This window comes from Protopterus annectens, chromosome 1.part2, assembly GCF_019279795.1.
Source record: "Protopterus annectens isolate FY-2018-M chromosome 1.part2, PAN1.0, whole genome shotgun sequence".
Taxonomy (NCBI): Eukaryota; Metazoa; Chordata; order Ceratodontiformes; family Protopteridae; genus Protopterus; species Protopterus annectens.
In genome coordinates, this window is record NC_056727.1 from 934858698 (window position 1) to 934879275 (window position 20578).

Here is a 20578-nt window from a genome sequence, read left to right on the forward strand (position 1 = left end):
AGGGTGTTCACCTACCAGCATTCTCTGTTGGGGAAACAGGCATCATCACCCAATATGTGATTGGACATTATGCCCTGTCATTTGGACAGAGAGCAGAAGATGTGCGGGAGAGTACTGCCTTGTGGAACAGTATGGTCCACAGGGTAAATGATGCCGGACTGCACAGCAGAATGTATGAGCATGTGCAGCATTGGGCCCTCAACCTCAAATGCCATGCCCATCAATGGGCTACTGCTATAACGAGGGAATGGCTAGCCACAGGTGGGAGCCCAGCCATCCAGTCCCCACTGACACCCACCAAGGAGCTCCTCACCACACTTGGACCACATGCCGAATGCACAAGCCATGATGCTGAGGGAAGCATTGTGGAGGTGGGCTGCACACACACACACACACACACACACACACTCTTACACACACACACACACACACACACACACATGCACACACACACACACACACACACACACACACACACACACACACACACACACACACACACACACACACACACACACACACACACACACACTCTCACACACACACACGACAAGGAGCGTGCAGGTAAGGGCCCAGTGGGGATTAGTACACTAATGTATCAGACATACATGTATCTGTATTGTATCTACATGCATGTGTCAGGTCCGATTGCAGTTGTGGATGGGGTTTTCTAATGCAGGGAGGTGCAGATCTATAGTGAGGACAGGAAATTATGTATTATTGTGATTAGTACTGTAGATGTTCAAACATGCTGCATCCATCCTGTACTAAGGCCACATGTGCATCTGCTGACAATAACTCCCTCTCACAACTACTTAGGACCCTCTGGTGTGCATATGAGGCAGCAGCCTGAAGCTGGTGAGTATGACCCCAGGCATGTGAAGTGCATGCAATTTACCATGCACACAACCATCAGTAATAGCTATATTGCTTTATGTAATAGCTATATTGCTTGTTGTGCATGTTCACTTGTGCTGGGGTTAACTGTATTGCATCACAGTGGTCAGCACTAGGGCCTATCTGATGTGAATTCAACATTCTTCTATCATACCTCACAACTTGTCAGTGCCAAGACATCTGGACAGATACCAGCATATTCTGCTGGACAAATGGCTTAAGGTAGGGTCATGCGTGACACATTACTGGTATACAGTGGATATAAATTGTGTACACACCCCTCTTAAGCTGCAAGGTGTTCCTGTTACATGCTAATTAGGACCACACTATGACAGTCCAAACTTCTTCCAGCTTTTAATGTGACCCATAACAGGTACAGTTCACTTGTAAAACCAAGCATCTGGACTCATGTATTGTACCTACAAGGCTGGCCACCTGTGAGGGCGGCAGACATCGTATCAGCATGATGTTTCAGTCAGGTATGATATATCATACTGCCATGTGTGTCAGAACACTCAATGTGGTCTATTTGGCTATAATATCACATACATGGGCATTGTTAAGGCACACAGACCATGTCCGACCACGTATAGGTTTCAAACATATGGATATTCCAGACACATCTGTACAGAGGACTGTACAATGGTTTAACCTGCTGCATGTGAGGCAGATGCTGTTACCACACTATATAAAGTAATGGCAGCGGGAGGTGGTCAACAGCTGTGCATGGTATACACATCAAAATGGTATAAGCCACACAGGATATGATGCTCACACACACACACACAAACAATTGCCAGTATTAGGATTAGAACACCTGCCTATCTAGGTATTCCTAATATAGTTCTACACAGTTATGAAACTCACAGCAGAGCTTGTACATGTCCACCTCTTTTAAAGGTACTTCTAAAGTGGATGACATCAACAGGTCTACTACATTGGAATGAAGAGAAGTATAAAGGGTAGTATACAGATCAAAATGGTATGAGCCAGACAGTACATGATTCATACACACATACATATGTGCACACACTTGCCAGTATTGGGATTAGAACTCCTGCCTGTCAAGGTATTCCTACTATAGTGCTACACAGTTATGAGATGCAACACAGAGTTTATACATTTCCAACTCTACCAAAGGTACTTCTAAGGTGGATGATATCAACAGGTCTACTAAATTGGAGTGAAGGGAAGTGTAAAGGGTAGTACACAGGTCGGAAATTGTATGTGCCAGCCAGTATATGATTCACACACACATACACACACACTTGCCAGTATTAGGATTAGAACTCCTCCCTATCTAGGTATTCTTACTATAGTGCTACACAGTTATGAGACGTGCCACAGAGCTTATACATTTCCAACTCTTACAAAGGTACTTCTGAGATGGATGACATCAACAGGTCTACTAAATTGGAGTAAAGGCAAGTGTAAAGGGTAGTACACAGGTCAAAAATGAGCCAGACAGTACATGATTCACACACACATACATATGCACACACACACTTGGCAGTATTAGAACTCTTGCCTATCTAGGTATGTCTACTATAGTGTTACACAGTTACAGCATACCCTACAGAGCTTACTGAACTTTCACATGGCCAAAGCTGCTGATAACTGCACAGCTGTGGTAAAGTATTACAGGTAGCAGACAGTCTACCTTCTGTTCCAACCATACATCATGTACGTTGTTTCTGTCTTGCACTTCAACTAGCATTATGTCTTGGCACTTCACCAGGTTACTGTATCAAGAAGTGTGGCACACCTGTGAGTCATCAGCAGTACTTGTTTATCACAGATGTCACCCCAGTAGTTACTAGTTATGTCCACCCCTCCTGGCATGTTTGAAGGGCGGTTATCTGTGCTTTCACCCATTAACCTGGTGCACCTGTCCATTCTGGGGCACTGTTGCAACTGCTTCATGTACACAGACAACCCTCCCCTCTAAACACCAAACACTCAGACCTGTGAGGGTTACCCATATATCACCCAATGTGGACATACGCACTCTCCAGCAAAGACTGGACTAGCAGGTCAAGAGGATAACATCAACACCTGAACCACACCATGTGGAACACATAGCTCACATGACACCCACTTTAACAGCCATGACATACAGTGAAAAGCCACACACCCATCTTCCCAGAGGCACTCAATGGACATCTACCCAAACAGCACAGACCAGCAAGGCAGACACTCACTCAGACACCACGACATGGGACATGCCAAGGGACACATATTTAATCTACACAGTGTGCCCCCAACCAAAGCCCCTAAGGCTAACCACCTTGCACAATACAGTGATCATGGGTAACTCAATACTGAGGCACACACATCCCTTGAATATGGAGCAGGTAACAGCCAAATATCTATCACATGCCAGCATCTAACACATGACACAGTCAGTCATGTCACTCCACAACAACGAGTATCACTCTGTATCCATGTGGCTGTGAATGACTTGGGACACACCTCCCTGGACTACATGACAGGAAACATGGTTGAACTCTCTGGTTATGCAGTCCAGGCAGGTGTGACAGTAGCCCTGGGCAGTGTACCACTGTCACCCAGAATGATGCTGCGGTACTATCAACAGATGGTTGACTGCAACATTGGCTTATGTATTAGGTGTCATTCTCAGGGTATCCAGAACCTCTCTGCTTGGAATGACATGACTGACAGAACCCAATGACTTGCCATGGATGTCCTACATCTGTCACCACTGGGTTGCCAGGTACTGGCTAAGTGTCTTGCCACCCCTATGGTGCCTTATTAGGCAGTGTTCCTAAATGTTATTACCACCATAACAGCTACACATGTATACAATCTGAGGGTCATGCTGCTCAACAGTGGATATCTAACTGTCAGGATGCAGTCACTCATAGCAGTCATTGGAATGGAGGACACATGTCTGCTGTAATGGAGAGGTGGTTCACAGCAACAAATAGCAGATCTGCAGTATCAGGCTATGACACTTTCCACAGCTGTCAGCCCCCAAACATGAACCACACCACACCTCCACAGGTGTTGTTGTCTCCATATTCATTATAGATAGGAACACCTCCAGACTAATATCCGATCATAATGCATTGGAGATACTTTCAGTACAACTGCCTTGGGGTAATAGTGCAATCCAGACCATACTCTGCTATGAGTCAACATCTATGTCCCTAGACTGTCAATGCACATTCCTCAACACCCTGCCATCTATGATGGTCCAATGCAACACTGACATAGTACGTGTCTTCAACTACCCCTCCATTACCTGGAGAATGTAGCCAAGTGCCAGTACAGTGGCCCGACACTTCTGGGATTCATCATTTCCATTGCCCTAGACCAGCTCATACTGACCCCTGGTAGAGGATGCAACAACCTTGACCTGTGTTGACCTCTTAAATATGGGACCATTGCTCATCCACAGATGTCAATCCCTGCATGGTGAGATTCACACAGGCTGTAATCAACATGGAACTCAACATGTAAGCTACACCCCCCCCCCCACAAAGATACCACCTGGTAAATCCTCTCCAAAGCTGACTTTGCAGCCATGAAAACAGGGGTGGATGCCTTCACTGCATCCATGGCAATGGGAAGTAACTGCATGACTGTGGAATCATACACATAGGCACTGTACAAACAGGTACATGAATGCATGGTACTAGCCAGAGCCAACAGAACCCAGACACTGTCCTCCAAACACTGGGAGACAATGTGATGGTCCCCTGCCATTGCTAAGGTGTACATCAGAAGGAAGACACTGTTGGAGGAAAAGGTGGTGCCCCATGAATGTTGAACTCCCTTATTAGCCTCAAACACAACCTTGGATCCTTCATTGAATCCCTGACAGGCATCTATGGCAGCAGAGATGTAGCAGACACTGACGACAGTCACAACAGCCTTTGATAGTTACATCAACAACCTCCACAGCATTAAACACAAGTGCTGCGATTTACTGCACAAAGCTAATACCTATCCGCAGACAACATATATTGGCCACAGTCTTGGCAACACATTCAGTGCCAGCTTTACCCCTCTCTCTCCCCACAAATGAAGTGCTGAGTGAATGTGTTCTCACATGCTATATCTCATTTCTGTTCTAGGCATCTGTGTGTCACCAGGATGTGGCCCTGCAGCAAGGCCACAAGGTATGGCAGTGTGGTGACACATCCACCATATCATAGGCAGGGTACAGTATGTGCATGGTAATCCCTGGTCTGTAACATATTGATTGCATATGCCTCACAGATTATAGGGCTTATAGATTATAGGGGTTGTACATAGGTATATGTTGATGTACAACATCTGTTATAGAATGGAGAATGGTACATGTTCTGGTTTGGACACACCTCAGATTGCTAATAACCACAGTCACAGGGAATATTCATCAACCTAGCACACTGGGATTACTATTCACACACAGACACACACACACACACACACACACACACACACACACACACACACACACACACACACACACACACACACACACACACACTTGCCAGTACTGAGATCCATAGGTTCATTGCTTCATAGGTGTGTAGTAGGTGAATGGGCCTGAAGGTACGTGAATAGGCCTGAAGGCTCTACAAGGCTAGACCAAGGGAATACCCTGGCATCAGGCCACATGACAATAGCCCCCAGCATGGCTCAGGAGTATAGTCACTGGAGTAGTCCCCAGGGGTGGGTATTGTAGTCCCCATCTACTCATCCAGATTTCTGTTGTGGTAGGCCAGTGATGTGCACTGCTTACCATGTACATGATCTATATTACATGACATGGACAGTGTCTGGGTTGTGCACATATCCCACATGTATGTTCTTTGACATGTGGAAGTGTGCTTGAGATCTCTGGGGCATGTTGTGTGGACAGATTGGTATCTTCTGATGTAGCATTCCTGACCTCATTTGGTGAGACCTGGCTATGTAATTGAGGTCGTGATTGCAGCTACATTGACAGTATGACACAGGTACTCAGTGGAGTTAGTAGTGTCTGTCCATAGAGGGCATGTGTATAAGGCATGGTATTCCCTTTGTGGGGTACGTTTGCAGACTCCATAGTTGTTGCAGGCATCCAGTGGGAAACATGTCAAAAGGGCCACTGTATGCATTGATTGGGCTACTGAGGGGATGGAACAGGGTGCCATGTCCTTTTACTTGCTGGATAACACACAGTCAGGAGACATAACACATCAAAGTACTTTCTGATGTCAGTGGCACTGTTGTGGTCAACAGGCATGTAGTCCACTGCAATCACACCATGTGTACTATCTGTGAGGCAATATTCAGGGGAACTACAGATATAGCAGTTGTTGCCTAGCCAAGTGTGTTTCTGTATGATACGTGGGTGGAGAGTGGTCTCTAGAAGGGTTGTATATATTATTCACTAATCCATACTATCATGTAGTCATTGCACATGGCACTAGACATTTAGGATTATCTACACCAACCTCTACTCTGTTTGACAACTGTTGGCCTTGTAATGTGAACATTGTGGCATATACTAGGTCCTCAACATAATAATTTAGCAAAACCCGCTCCCCAATTGATCCTGTTATTACACAATCACACCACCCCCCCCCACACAGAATACTGATGACACACACACACACACACACACACACACACACACACACACACACACACACACACACACACACACACACACACACACACACACACACACACACACACACTTGCCAATACTGAGTTTCAAACGCCTACCTAGCTATGTATTGCTACTACAGTGTAACGCATTTATCACATGTGCCGTGAAGCTTATAGGATGGATGTTGTCCCAAGGTACTTCTAAGGTGAGGAGCATCACCAGCTCTTGTAAATACTGGCATTGAGTGATGTAGTGGGTACGAGATTCCACAAAATATTTTACCCTACACACACATTTACATTTGCCTGAGGTGAGGTTCAAACCTCTATCTAATTATCTTTTCAGATCATTATGTTACTCATTTACCACATGCACCACTGACCTTACATGGTTTAGGGTTGCCAACAGATACTTCTAAGGTGGATGATATCTGCCAGACTGCTAAAGTCAGGCACTGAGATGTATACTGGGTGTAAATGGGGCCAAAATCTTTGGGGTACAGACATACATATGTATACACATAAACACTTGTCAGGAATGAGATTCAAACCCCTACCTATGTAGTTATTGCTATTACATTGTTCTGCATTTATCGCATGCAACATGGAGCTTACATGTTGGAGAGCTGTGCAAAGGTATCTTTGAAGGTGAGTGACATCAGCAGCAGTGCTAAAGGAGGGGTAAGTGAAGTTTTGTAAGTGTGAATGACCATAAAATCAGGTCTCTACAAGAATACACACACCCTCTCACATAAACACTCACATTTATATAGTTGTCAGGATCAGGATTGAACTCCTAACTAGTTTGCTACACTATAGTATTACACAGTTATTGCAAGTCCCACAGAACTTATATGTTGGAGCACTGTCCAAAGGTATCTTTGAAGGTGAGTGACATCAGCAGCAGTGCTGAAGGAAGGGTAAGGGAGGTTTAGTGAGTATGAATGGCCTCAAGCACATTTATCTAAAAACACACACACACACACACACACACACACACACACACACACACACACACACACACACACACACACACACACACAACTTTACATTTGACAGGACTGAGATTACAACTGCTACATGAATACCTATTTGTACTGTAGTGTTACACAGTTATCACAAGCACCACCGACACTATACGGCTGAGTGCTAACCAAAGGTATTTCTACAGTGAATGACATCAGCACATCATGTGATATAGGCCAATGGGATGTGTAGTGGGTGGGACAGGCCTCATAATGGGATTCCCTCTGTCACTGTCTATCTTTCTCTTCCCCACATCTCTGTATGTGTATGTTTGACATATTATATTATGTTGGCCTTAGATATGTGGGTGTATTCCTATCCAATGTATGTATGTGAAGTATCAATAGTGTACAAATTGGTGTGTGTGCACAGCTGTGAATAACTGATATCTATAGTCAACTGTGTTGTGAGACATGCGCTTCATTTCTCTAAATGTAGGAGCATGCCTAGTATGACCTTCTATATTGAGTGTGTGCATCCATTCCAGGGAGGGCTGGACTCCAGTTCAGGGTTTTGTGTGCTACAGCTACACCTAGAAAACTGTTTCTGCAGGATATCTGCAGATAGGTTGCCAATTACCAACATGGGAAATCGATGCTCCACACCTATGGTCACCCACTCTTTAGTCAGGTCTGACCATAAGCTAATCACCCTTAACATCCACATCCCACCCCCACTCCCCAGTAAGGAAACCTCCATAAAAAACTTCTCCAAAGCCAACTTCATGCTACTCAAGTTAGAAGTGACAAACTTCATGACAGCCATGCAGACAGGAATTGAAAGTTCAACTGCTGAATCCTACACTAAGGCACTGTACGAGCACATCCACTCATGCACGAATCGTGCCATCCCAAATAGAACCAAGATGCTCTCATCCAAAAAAAGGAAGCCAATCTGGTGGTCCCCTGCCATAAACAAACTTTACAACAAAAGGAAGAAACTACTGCAGAAAAGAGGAAAATCCCAGGATGCAAAAAACTCCCTTACCAGCCTCAGTAAGAAACTGAGATCCCTCATAAAATCCTCCAAAGCTAGTTACGAAAATAAAATTGCCACAGATTCCAAAGACAACCACAAGGCATTCTATAATTATGTCAAGAATCTAAATGGCAATGCTCAGTTCTGCTCTGAGCTAAAACAGAATGGCATTAAATATACTGATCCCAAGAATATTGCCAATATCCTGGCAGATCGATTCAGTGCCAACTTCACCCCCTAAATGGCCCATCTCAATACCGGAAGATTGCCAAATTCCGGTAATAACGGCCACACAGGTAAAAAAACGCACTCTCCAAAGCTAAGAATACAGCATCCATGGGACCAGATGACATCTCGGGCTGTGTACTACATGAACTACAATATGAACTGGCACCTCACCTAAGTGTCATGTTTAATCATAGCCTCACCTCAGGTTTCATGTCCACTGAGTGGTGCAGAGCTACAGTTATCCCACTCCACAAGGGGGCATCCACCTTGGATCCCTGAAACTACTGTCCCATCAGTCTGACAAGCCTTATATGCAAGGCCATGGAGCGTATTATCATGGAACTTATAAACAAAGACATTGGCAACCTTCAGACACTGGACCCCACCCAGTTTGGGTTTGTGAAGGGCCAATCTTGTCTCCTGAACCTGACTGACTTCTTTGAATCAGTCTCCAGAGACATTGACAAGGATAAGGTGGTTCACACAGCCTATCTAGACCTTGCCAAGGCCTTTGACACCATCCCCCACTCTGGAATCATAGATAAACTTACTAAGCTGGGCATTAATCCCTACGTCACCCAATGGGTTAGTAACTGGCTTACTGATAGAACCCACACTGTAAAAGTAGCCCAGACAAGTGGAGTACCTCAGGGTTCAGTCCTGGGACTGCTCTTGTTTGGCATCTACTTCTCTGAAGTACAGGCCAACACTAAGGGACTCTGGATAACAAAGTTTGCAGATGACTGCAAACTGGGAGCCATTTTTGAATCCCCAAATGATGTGGATACTCTACAAAACGGCCTTACAGAAACAGATGCTTGGTGCCAGAGCCATGGGCTCAAGCTCAATGCCAAGAAATGTATAGTTATCCCCTTTGGGAAAAAAACATGTACCCGTGAATTACCATATAGGTGGCAGTACACTAAACACTGAAAGTGTGATAAGAGACTTAGGGACACAGGTGGATAGTGGTCTCACTTTTGATAACCACATCGCCACAACAGTCATGAAATCCTTTTACGTGGCACACCTCATCACTAAGGGCTTTTCATCCAGAAAAAAGGAGGTCATTGTCTCACTGTACTCATCCCTCATTAGACCCATTATAGAATACAACGCTCCGTTTGGTATGTACCTCTCAAGACATCTGCAACAACTGAAAAGGCCACAGAAATACCTCACTAAAAGAATTACAGGCCTAAAGCAGATGCCCTATGCTGACTGCCTTAACAAACTCCAGCTATACTTTGTCACATATCGTCTACTCAGAGGCGATCTCTGCTTAACATACAAGGCCATGTCAAACCCAGAGCTGTTGGACATGCTACACTTAAAGAAATCCCAATCCCTCAGAGCCACATGCTCCAGGGATCTAAACCTTGTCATCACAAAAAACAAAACATGCTGGAGGGATAGGTTCCTGACCCAGAGACTCCCCAGACTCTGGAATAGATTGCCCCATACATGTCAAGCAGAGTGCCTCTTTGGCCCTCTTCAAAAGGAACCTTGACGATTGGATGGGAGAAAGGAAATTCACCCCGGGGATCACGTCAGTCACCCTGCTAGACAGGGGTCCAGGGAAGTAAATAGTGTGGGAAGAAATAGCCAGGGAATTGTTATGGCTAGGCTTGTATAGGCCCTAGGGCTGATAGCCTAGTACCAACCTATGAACCTAATATGGAGACACAATGGGATTAACATACAGGGGATACTGTAACTATTGTTGTCTGTGCTGCTTGTGTGACATGTTTGGTTGTAGCATAGATATTCTGACATATGTACTGTTTTACACTGTGATGTGTCATATCATCAACTACTGACAGTTTTCATTCTTTGCTCACAGGTATTTACCGGGAAATACAAGATGAATGAAGCTGAGACCAATATTCTGAGGCATATAGACTACACATTCTGGCACACACCTGCCAATGTGGAGGGGTAGCTAGAGACAACAGACTTCTGGTTCTGTGTAAATGGTGCAGCACCTTGTTAGAATGCTGGCTGGGGTTCCCCTCCTTGTGCTTTCATCAACTACACAGAATGGCCATATCCTGCTCGGGCCATACCTCTCAGCTGTACAGATACACCCAGGTTTTCCAGAGGCAGGACTCATATATCTGGTCAGTTTACCTTCATATTGTGGTTTACAAGTGGTTTTGTGGCTATTCATTCATGGGTTTGCAGTCGGGAGTAGTATGGGCGGACATTAGAATTTCAGACTTCACACACTCCAAAACATCCATGCTTCTACACCCCCTTCAGTTATTCTCTCTTCCACCTAACATTATGTAAGAAATATCTCAAAGGTATCCCTATAGTTGGGCCTTTATCCCAGTAGTATTTATGGCCTGATCCACAGTCCTTCTAGTAGGGCATGGGGAGGCATGCTACTGGCATTTGTCAACATGGCCTTGCATTTGTTTTCTGTTTACTGTGCTAGGTTGTTAGTTGGGACCCCCTGCCATTCCGTACATTGGCACTATGGGTGAGGCATGGGCCTTTGCCAGAGGACTGTAGGCCCTTTGAAAGTGCTGCAAGCCATCTGTTACTGCATTCCTACATGGGATTGTGTGTGTGGGGGAGTGCACACCTGCAGAGTTTAACATTTGAAATGACTGTACTGGTATTTCAGTTACTCTGTTGCCTTCCATTTCATATTGTATTGTGACCTATCATGCAGACAGGAAGCATATCAGTAGAGTACACATGTTAGATCTTAATGGCATATATTTCAGTTTCAGACTTGTTACCCTTCAGAACTAGAATGCAACTGCCATACCTGTTGTAGTACGTCTGTGTAGGTCTGGTGGGGGGCTGTTCACCATTGCCATCATTTGGGGGCCTTAGCCCGGCCTTTCTTCATGGTCATCTACACCTGTCCTGCTGGGTGAGGCTGGTGGTGGATATGTGACCCTCATTTACATCCATGTGTGTGACCTATTGACACCCACAGTTCTTTGGGCCATCACATGTACTGTGGTGGGGGTTGTCACCTTGTGTAGTGCTGCCTAGTATGTTGACACCAGTATTTGTTATGAATTTCCTGCTGTCCCATATAGCTGCCTGCTGCTATCCCATTCACCCACCCAATTCCCTTGCATGCTTGCATCCATATCATACATACAAGTATGAGAACATACTACTCCATTCAGTAATTGATAGGAAGTGTGTCTTACCTTGTTGCTGGGCCAGTATTGAGGACAGTGCAGGAGGGCTGACTATGCTGGATGCACATAGTACACTTCCTGTACATGGTAGAGCTCATGTAGTGTCATGTTTGGCATCTCTTTTACTGTATGTGTGAGTCGGAGAGAGGTATCAGTCCCTGGGTCCCTACAGTGTCAGTGTGTGTGCTATGCACTGCCTCTTTGCCAAGGCCTGGGCATACTGTGCACGCCTCCTTCTGCCTATTGGGGCAGGCTCAGGATGTCCTTCCCCCAAGTCTCTCTGTGCCAGTGCTGGCCTTGGCAATAGTGGGGGGCTGTGTGGCTCTGCCCTTTGCTGTTTCTGCTGCAGCTGTTTCTGCAGGATCATATTGTGTAGCATGGCACATACTATGAACATTTGTGTACATGTAGCTGGATGAAAGCGCTTACTGTGGATATGGTAATAAAGTTGTGAAGTATATAGTTAGTTGGCTCTTTTTTCCATTTTATTTCAATTTAATTTTAAATAAAATAAACTGTTTTTAATGCCAATGTCCTTATATTTGGCCATTGGCATGTGTATTAAACATAATACATGCTTTTACATGAACTGTCATGCCTCTGTTTTGTCAGATGCAGAAATGTACTCAGTTATTTTCTGAAAACATTTCTGCACTGACACTGTTCTAGCATGGAGACCTGGCAGCTTGCTGGGTTGCAAAATCACCTCATTTGCATGGTTTTCACCAGCAAATGAGATTTTTTGTATATTTGCCGGTTTTCCTTGCTAGAACAGTGTACGGCCGCTTGTGCACGTGAAAACGGCACTTTCCTGGATCGCTCAGGGGCCATTTTCCATGCAGGAGCTTCTGCACTGTTCCTGCACAGAAAATCGGCCTTCGTGAATCCCGGGGTTTAACTATTATGCCAAATCCACCTTGTATATAAATCTTAACCTATGTTCATAAAATTGGTGACATTATTTGTCTGAATGCATGAAGTTTGGGGATCTCTTTGCTATAAAAAATCTGGTGTTATTTTCGTCTGTTTATAGCATGACTGAAAAGAAATTTGAAGGTATGAAATATTAATAATAAAATATTACCAAAACAAAAAATGGGCACTAAGAATATGATGTGCAGATGGTTTATTAAATCAAAACTGGTGTGGAACATTAGAATGTAAAGGATATAATTCTATTATAAATAATACTTCTTTTCTGTTAAATTTGCCTTGATAGAATACAGTTCAAAGACAATGCAGAGCAGGAGAAAAATATTTTATTATTAATCACTCTGAGTACTGGCTATTACAAAGGTAATAAAAATAAATAAATAACATGTAAAATGTTTGTTCAGGTTTTTGTTAGGTGGTCCTGTTTCTTTCTAGACTCCTACAACATACAGTAGGTGGACTGGGTACTCTAAACTGGCCATAGATGTGAGTGTGTGTGTGTGTGTGTGTGTGTGTGTGTGTGTGTGTGTGTGTGTGTGTGTGTGTGTGTGTGTGTGTGTGTGTGTGTGTGTGTGTGTGTGCACGCGCATGTGTGTGCCAAATGGAAGAACAACTGCGACAGGGCTACCACCCGGCAGTGTGAACCTTGGCTCTAGATGACTGTCACTGTTGACTCCATGTGCAAAAACGGAGAAAATGGGTTGTGGATGTATGTATGCTAGAAGTTTGTTCTGCTGTTCTTTTTTGGTCCTCAAGCCTCTGCTTGGTACAACCTTCAGTTCTACCTTGGGAGGCACTATGACTTTCAGAACAGTAGAAGACTAATTTTTTAATATGTGCCTATTTAATCCATTATATGAACCCTGGCTATTGCTTCAAGGCTTGGAATACAGTATGTGAATAGTGAGAATGCTGCTTAGCCAAGTAAATGTCACAGCATCTCAGGAATCCCTATTACAAGGTGATCACAGTCATGTTAGGTCCCCGGTTTCCAATGGATATCTGATAGTTGGATTCATGTCCTAAGACACCCCTCCTCCCACCCCTTTAGATAGGCTCTTTACCTGTTCCATCTTGTTTTCTGTTTTGAGAAACCTGTTTGACCTAGTATTTTTGTTTTATGTGGCAGATACACACTTAAATTACCCAGACTTCACATTTCAAGTGTTTTTTTCAATGGTTAGTTTTCTTCTTGAGTGATACTTAAATATACAGAGTATAACTGTGGCCTTGCCTTTTCTAATAAGACAAAAGGACTGCAAAAACTACAAGCACTGTTGGAGACTCCTTGCTGGTGATTTGAAACAAAGGAACAAGGAAAGTAATCTATTTTTGTGTCTGTGTAATTCCTTAAATTGATGAAGCTGCTTTCTGTTTTGAGAAATCGGTTTGGCCTGATGTTTTTGTTCTATGTAGCAGATAAACACTTAAATTACCCAAGCCACACATTTTGCTTGTTTTTTTTTTCATTGGTTAGTTTGTTTCCTGAGTGATACTTTAATACACAGAGTATATATGTGGCCTTGTCTTTTCTGGTAAGACTCAAGGCCTGCAAAAACCACAAACACTGTTAGTGACTCCCTGCTGGTAATTTGAAACAAAGAAGAAGGGAGAATGATTTATTTTTGTGTCTGGGTAGTTATGTAAACTAATAGAGCCACACCTCATTCTACCCCTTTAGACAGGCAATAAAATATAAAAAACAAATTATAATAAATAAAGGTCAGTATTTAACATTTAATTATCCCCATTCTCATTAGTAACCCTTCACTTAAATAAAAGGAGACGTATCTTTAACTGTTCCAATTTGTTTTCTGTTTTGAGAAATATGTTTGGCCTGATGTTTTGTTCTATGTGTCAGATATGACACTTAAATTACCCAGACTGCACATTTCACATGTTTTTTCATTGGTTAGTTTGTTTCTTGGGTGATACTTAAACCGACAGAGTATATCTGTGGCCTTGTCTTTTATGATAAAACTCAAGGCCTGCAAAAACTACAAGCACTGTTGATGACTTCCTGCTGGTGATTTTCCCACTCACCCTCCCATTCCTTGCTCTGCTTTTTAAACTTGCTGATTTTTAACCTGACCACCCTTACTGTAAATTGAGCTTTGCAAGCTGCTCTCTTTTTACTCTGCTGCTGCTATCTTGAATTATTTATTTGCCTTTCCTTGTGCATATTTAAAGAAAGTGTATTTTGCCTCTCATTGTCTGTTCTACTGACTTACTTGATCTGAATTCATTATCTATAGTTGTTGGATAGAATAATGTATTTTTACATTCTAGCAACCCCTTTTCCTTGTTTTTACATCAAGAAGACTGAGAATTTTCCACCTAGTGCAGTGGGTTGTAGCCTGGTCTGTATAGGTTGGGAAAACAAACTAGAGATTCCTGTTTGTAGTCATATTATTGGCCAAATGGCTTATTAATAAGCTTATTCTGTTTTTAGTGCCCATATAAATTCTGCACATTTGAGTGTCTCTTTTCCACAAGCAAAGTTCTTTTATTGAATAATCACACTTTTATAAGCTGTTTAAAGTACACTGCTGTTGATATCTTGAATTACTTACTGCCTCGGCTTGTCCCCTTATGTAAGTTTAAGTATGTCTGTGTTAGCATTGCACTTCAGACTCTCTTTTGCTGTGCTTTCATTTCAGGAGGATATAGTGGCAGTAAGTGTTTGCCTAGTCTATCTGAGCTGAAAACCACACAAAAGAGCTCTAAGTATAGTTGTATTATTGGTCAACGGGCTCAGCAGTCATTTGTCTGTATTTCCAGTGCTTCTAAAGCTTTGGCGTGTTGCTCAATGTGCCAGGAAAGGTTTAAGTGTTTAGAATGGCTAATTCTTGTGCTGTTTATTTTGCAGATATGCAGGAGGTACATCAGAGTGGGGTCTGGCAATACCTTTTATGCCAGGCATAGATCTCCCCTCAAAAGCCTGTAGGAAACAGAACATAGGGATAGGGCCTTGAAGTGGTCTGCATAGGACATGTTACTTATGCCCTGTATTCTTTTAGTGAGGAACTCTGTGGGCATTCTAACTGTTGGATATGCTTGGTTAGGTACATACCAAAGTGATCAGTACTGTACTCAGTGTTGAATGTTACTGCTCAATGACAGGAGCTGAAACAAAAAGTTAAACTCCCCCAAGCCTTCCTCACCCTGGAGAATATAGGCATCTGTGCAGTTACTGAGAAATTGTTTAAAGCTGCAGAAAGAACAGCGGCAGTGCAAGATTTCAGTGCCCTCCACACTTTTAGACCACTAGCTGCACAGACAAGGACTAAAGAAAGAGGTTTCTCTATATACAGCAATGACAAGCATGCGTATCAGTTGGTTAAACAGGATGACGTGCTGGAGTTTTTTCATGTGCAGTCCACCATAGATAAAATGCAGTAGTATATCCTGGCAAGCTATAGGTCACCTTTTATACCTCACAAAACTCATAGCACATACTTAAACCTACTGGTGACACTCACTAACCAATGTTACACCTTACTAACTGGGGACTTTAATTACCCTCCTATAGACAGGGAATCCAACACAGCCCCAAATCTGCAGCCATAGAGATTATTGGACTTTGTAAATACAAACATCCTTAAGCAGCTAATGCAAATGCCTACTAAAGGTTCCAACATATTGGACATCGTACTCATAAATACAGAAGAATGCTGCACCACCCACAATATCAAATCCTCCCTTTTAAGGTCTGACCATAAAGCTGCTTCCTTCAAAATAAAAATCAGCTCAGTAATCCCAGTAAATCCAGTAACAGCTAGGAACTATTCCAAGACAAACTACCTTTTATTAAGTGATAGTTTGTCAAAATTCAATGTCCCTCCAAACCCAGAGAACACAGCAGCCTATGGAGAATTGTTCACAAAGCTCTGTACAACCATGTCAAAGGCTACTGTAGAGACTGCTGTACCTACCAGAAGTAAGCCTAAAACTAACTGCAAAACAAAGCCCATTGGTGGCATCCCAGATTAAACAGGTTACACAACAAAAGGAATAAAATCATGGCTAAAATCAGGAAGTGCAACACCCATAAAGATAATAACTGTCTCATTAAAATAAACAGGCAGCTAAGAAGGCTAATTAAGTCCAATAAAGCCAATTTTGTGGTCAAGATAGCCTCCCAGGCAAAAGACACCCATAAGGCCTTCTTCAGCAATTTCAGAAACCTCAAAAGCAACACACAGCAGTGTGCTGAACTGGTGGTTATGGTGCCACATGCACTAAGCCGGGCAACATGGTGAATCTGGCTGACAAGTTCATTTACAACTTTACTCCCTACTCACTCCCAGCCACCCCCCAAGAAATACCTTCAAACAAAACCCCATCCAGTTATAAATAGAGAGCATGCCCTGGCTTGCTCGGCAAGGCCAAGAACACAACCTCAATAGGCTCCAATAATATTCCTGGATGCCACCTGAATAGTCTAAATATGACCTATCAGGGCCACTGGAGTACTGTTTAACTATAGTACAGGCTTCATGTCATGAGAATGGAGGACTGCAATGGTCATCCCTCTTCATGAGGGCAGACCATCACCAGATATGGGAAACTACAGACCCATTAGTCTTACTAGTCTTATATGCAAATCCATGCAAAGAATTATCATGGAAATGATCAACAAAGACATATGAGACCTTCAGACATTGGATACATTCCAGTTTGGCTTTGTCAGAGGAAGGTAATGCCTACTGAACTCAGCGGACTTATTTGAGAGGGCCACCAAGGCAATGGATGCAGGTAAAACAGTGCATCCTGCCTACCTTGACTTGGCTAAAGCATAATTTGATACAATACCCCTTTGGCAATGTTAACAAACTTATGGAATTAGGCATAAACCCTTGTATAACATGTCTGATAGCCAGCTGGCTGGCAGATAGATAGGACTCAGGAGTTAGGACTGGAGGGACCACCTACTCAAAGTGGACAGTCGCCAGTGGAGTCCCTTTAGGCTTTATGCTGGGCACTCCCCTCTTTGGTCTCTACTTCTCAGAAGTCAAGGCCAATGTTAAAGGCCTCTGGATGATTAGGTTTGCAAATGATTGCAAACTGGGAGCAGTCACAGAATCCCCCCAAGACACTAACATCTTACAAGAGAGTCTAACACATACAAATGACTGGTGTGAAAGCTACAGTTTAAAAGTGAGTGCCAAAAAATGCATTACAGTGCCTTTTGGGAAGTTGTCCCCCCCCCTCAAGAAACTATGTCATCATTAAAACACTCCTAAGAACTGACCTGTCAAGGACCTGGGAACACATATGGACAGTAACCTGGCCTTTAATCAACATTTATCCAAGGTAGTAAGGAAATTCTTCTATTTTGCTCAACTTATAAGTAAGTGTAGGGCATCTAGGTTGTGGGAAGTCATTGTACAACTATATTTGGCCTTCATCAGACCCCCCCATTGAGTATAGAGCCCCTTTCGGTATGTACCTGACTAGACACATGAACCAACTGGAACATTCACAAAGGTTCCTTACAATAGAATACAGGACATAAATACAATGCCCTAAGTGGATCGCCTCAATATCCTATTTCTGTACTCAGTCTCTTACAGACTAATGAGAGGTGATCTATGCCTGGCATAGAAGACATCCCTGGACCCCACTCTGATGAACCTTTTGCACATCTACAAAACAAACAACATCAGTACTACTGGATCTAAAGACCTAAATTTTGCTTGCTACATAAATAGGACATGATGGAGAGACAGATATGTATCTCATAGAATCCCCTTCTCTGGAACAGGCTCCCCATCTATATGAAACAAAGTCCCTCTCTAACCCTTTTTAAGCATAACTTGGAAGATTGGATGGGAAATAGAAAATTCACCACTGGTCTGCCACCCATGTCTGTGATGGACAGAGGCAGTCAGTAAATCATGTCATAATCAACAATCACCCCTTATATAAATGTCTAAAACACATAATTTGTGGGACACATTTGGGTTGCACAGCTAGGCTTATGAAGGCTCTAGTGGCCATTTGCCAAGTATGCACCTATGAACCTATAACACAACTTTTAACAAAACCCAATAATATGCACAATTAAAATGAAAACTGAAACAGTAGCTGTGAATTACCTGCCACAGCAGTGGTATCCTTCTGTTAAGGAATGCATCATAGACCTCTTCTAAACCCTCTGTTAGGATAATATCCCCTTTTACAGCCTGATGAAGAAAACGTAACGAGGAGAGGATAACAGATAACAAATGGTTAAATCGATCAATCTCTTGTCGTAGAACTGTTATCAAAGCTGATTTAAGCAAAGGATCATAACCTAAACAAAAGAAAAAAGTGAGATACTTAGATACCTTGCTGGTCACTTTGAAAGTGTTTTAAAATACAGAAATTTGGATAATATTTTGATATCCTAAATGGTATCACTGATAGGAAATTCCCATTATATTTTAAGTTAAGTAAAATATAACAATTTACTGAGGCCTATGAGTAGCTTGAATGAATTGTATAATCCTCTGCAGAGTAAAACCTTTCATGCACTTGAACTAACAAGTCATTACACATACAAAATCTATGAAACTTTATAATGATGATATATCAAGAAGTATTCATCACTGCTTATGAATTTTAAAATTATGTAGCTTCTGCCATTTTGCATTTGATATCTAAAGATTACAGTTAACCAATGTTTGTGTAGTATTGCATGTCCAAAACTGTTTTAGTGGATAACTTCCTCCAAAATAATTCAGTATGCCATTCACTTAATTTTGACTATTCATATAAAATATTTCATACCTTCAGTATTTTTAACAAGGTTATCCCACTTGGGCCCTGACATCAAATCTGCCAATGTACAGTGAAAATTTGTGTCCATTGCCTGTCCTGAAGTAATTTTTTCTCTTCTTTCTTCCACAGTTTCAGGCAGCTGCTTCAGTATGGCTAACACTGTGTCCAGCACTGTTTCATCACAGGTCTTCTCATCACTGCAAATATATTAATATATCATTTAATTATTATTCTTAATAATGTGAATTAATTGGACTACTGTCCCTTTTTAAGTAAGTGACACAGATGCTTATTCTTCTATAGAATAGAGACCAGTATAATCATTTCAGCCTTGAAGCCTTAGAAGTAAGCATAAGGCCACAAACAGGTAGCATAAAATATTATATGTTAGGTTGAAAACATTCACATAGATGAAGCTATCCTTTTAAACATCTGCAAAACTGTAACATTTGTAACCAGAACCAAAGGCCACACTACTGTAAAACTAGACTTGAAAACATGCTAGCACTAAAAAGATGTTTACAATCAAATTATTAAGCACTTTCATTATTACTTATAATACTGTAACCTCTTCATAAATAACCACCCAAACACAATTTAAATATATATGAACACAGAGCATGTGACTTAAATGCAATAATCCATTCATCCTGTAAAATCAGCCGATATTAGAAAATCATTCATAAAAAAATAATAAAATATTCATTAATATTATAAGCTGACAAATATATATCTACTACCATAATAATCAATAATACAATGCATTAAAACAAAAGTTCATAACTTAGCACTTTTTAAAAGTAATAAACCACAATAACTTATCATTGATTCCAGGGGCATTAAAGGCATCAAGCAGGAGTTGCCAGTTTAACTCTCTCATCTCCAAATGTGTCTCCCAATTACCCTTATAAATGGATAACTGAAAACAGGGTTTAAACACATTTCCATCCTGATAATGAACTAGTTTAGACATGTGT

General features: G+C 42.3%; 1 protein-coding gene across 1 annotated transcript in view; it reads right to left on the reverse strand.

The window, feature by feature from the left end:
• DNAH14 (dynein axonemal heavy chain 14) overlaps positions 1 to 20578 on the reverse strand; it is a 2550346-nt gene that overhangs the window by 380917 nt on the left and 2148851 nt on the right. The window contains 2 exon segments of the mRNA XM_044060213.1: positions 18938 to 19134; positions 19611 to 19798. Of these exon segments, the coding sequence (XP_043916148.1) occupies positions 18938 to 19134; positions 19611 to 19798 (385 nt within the window).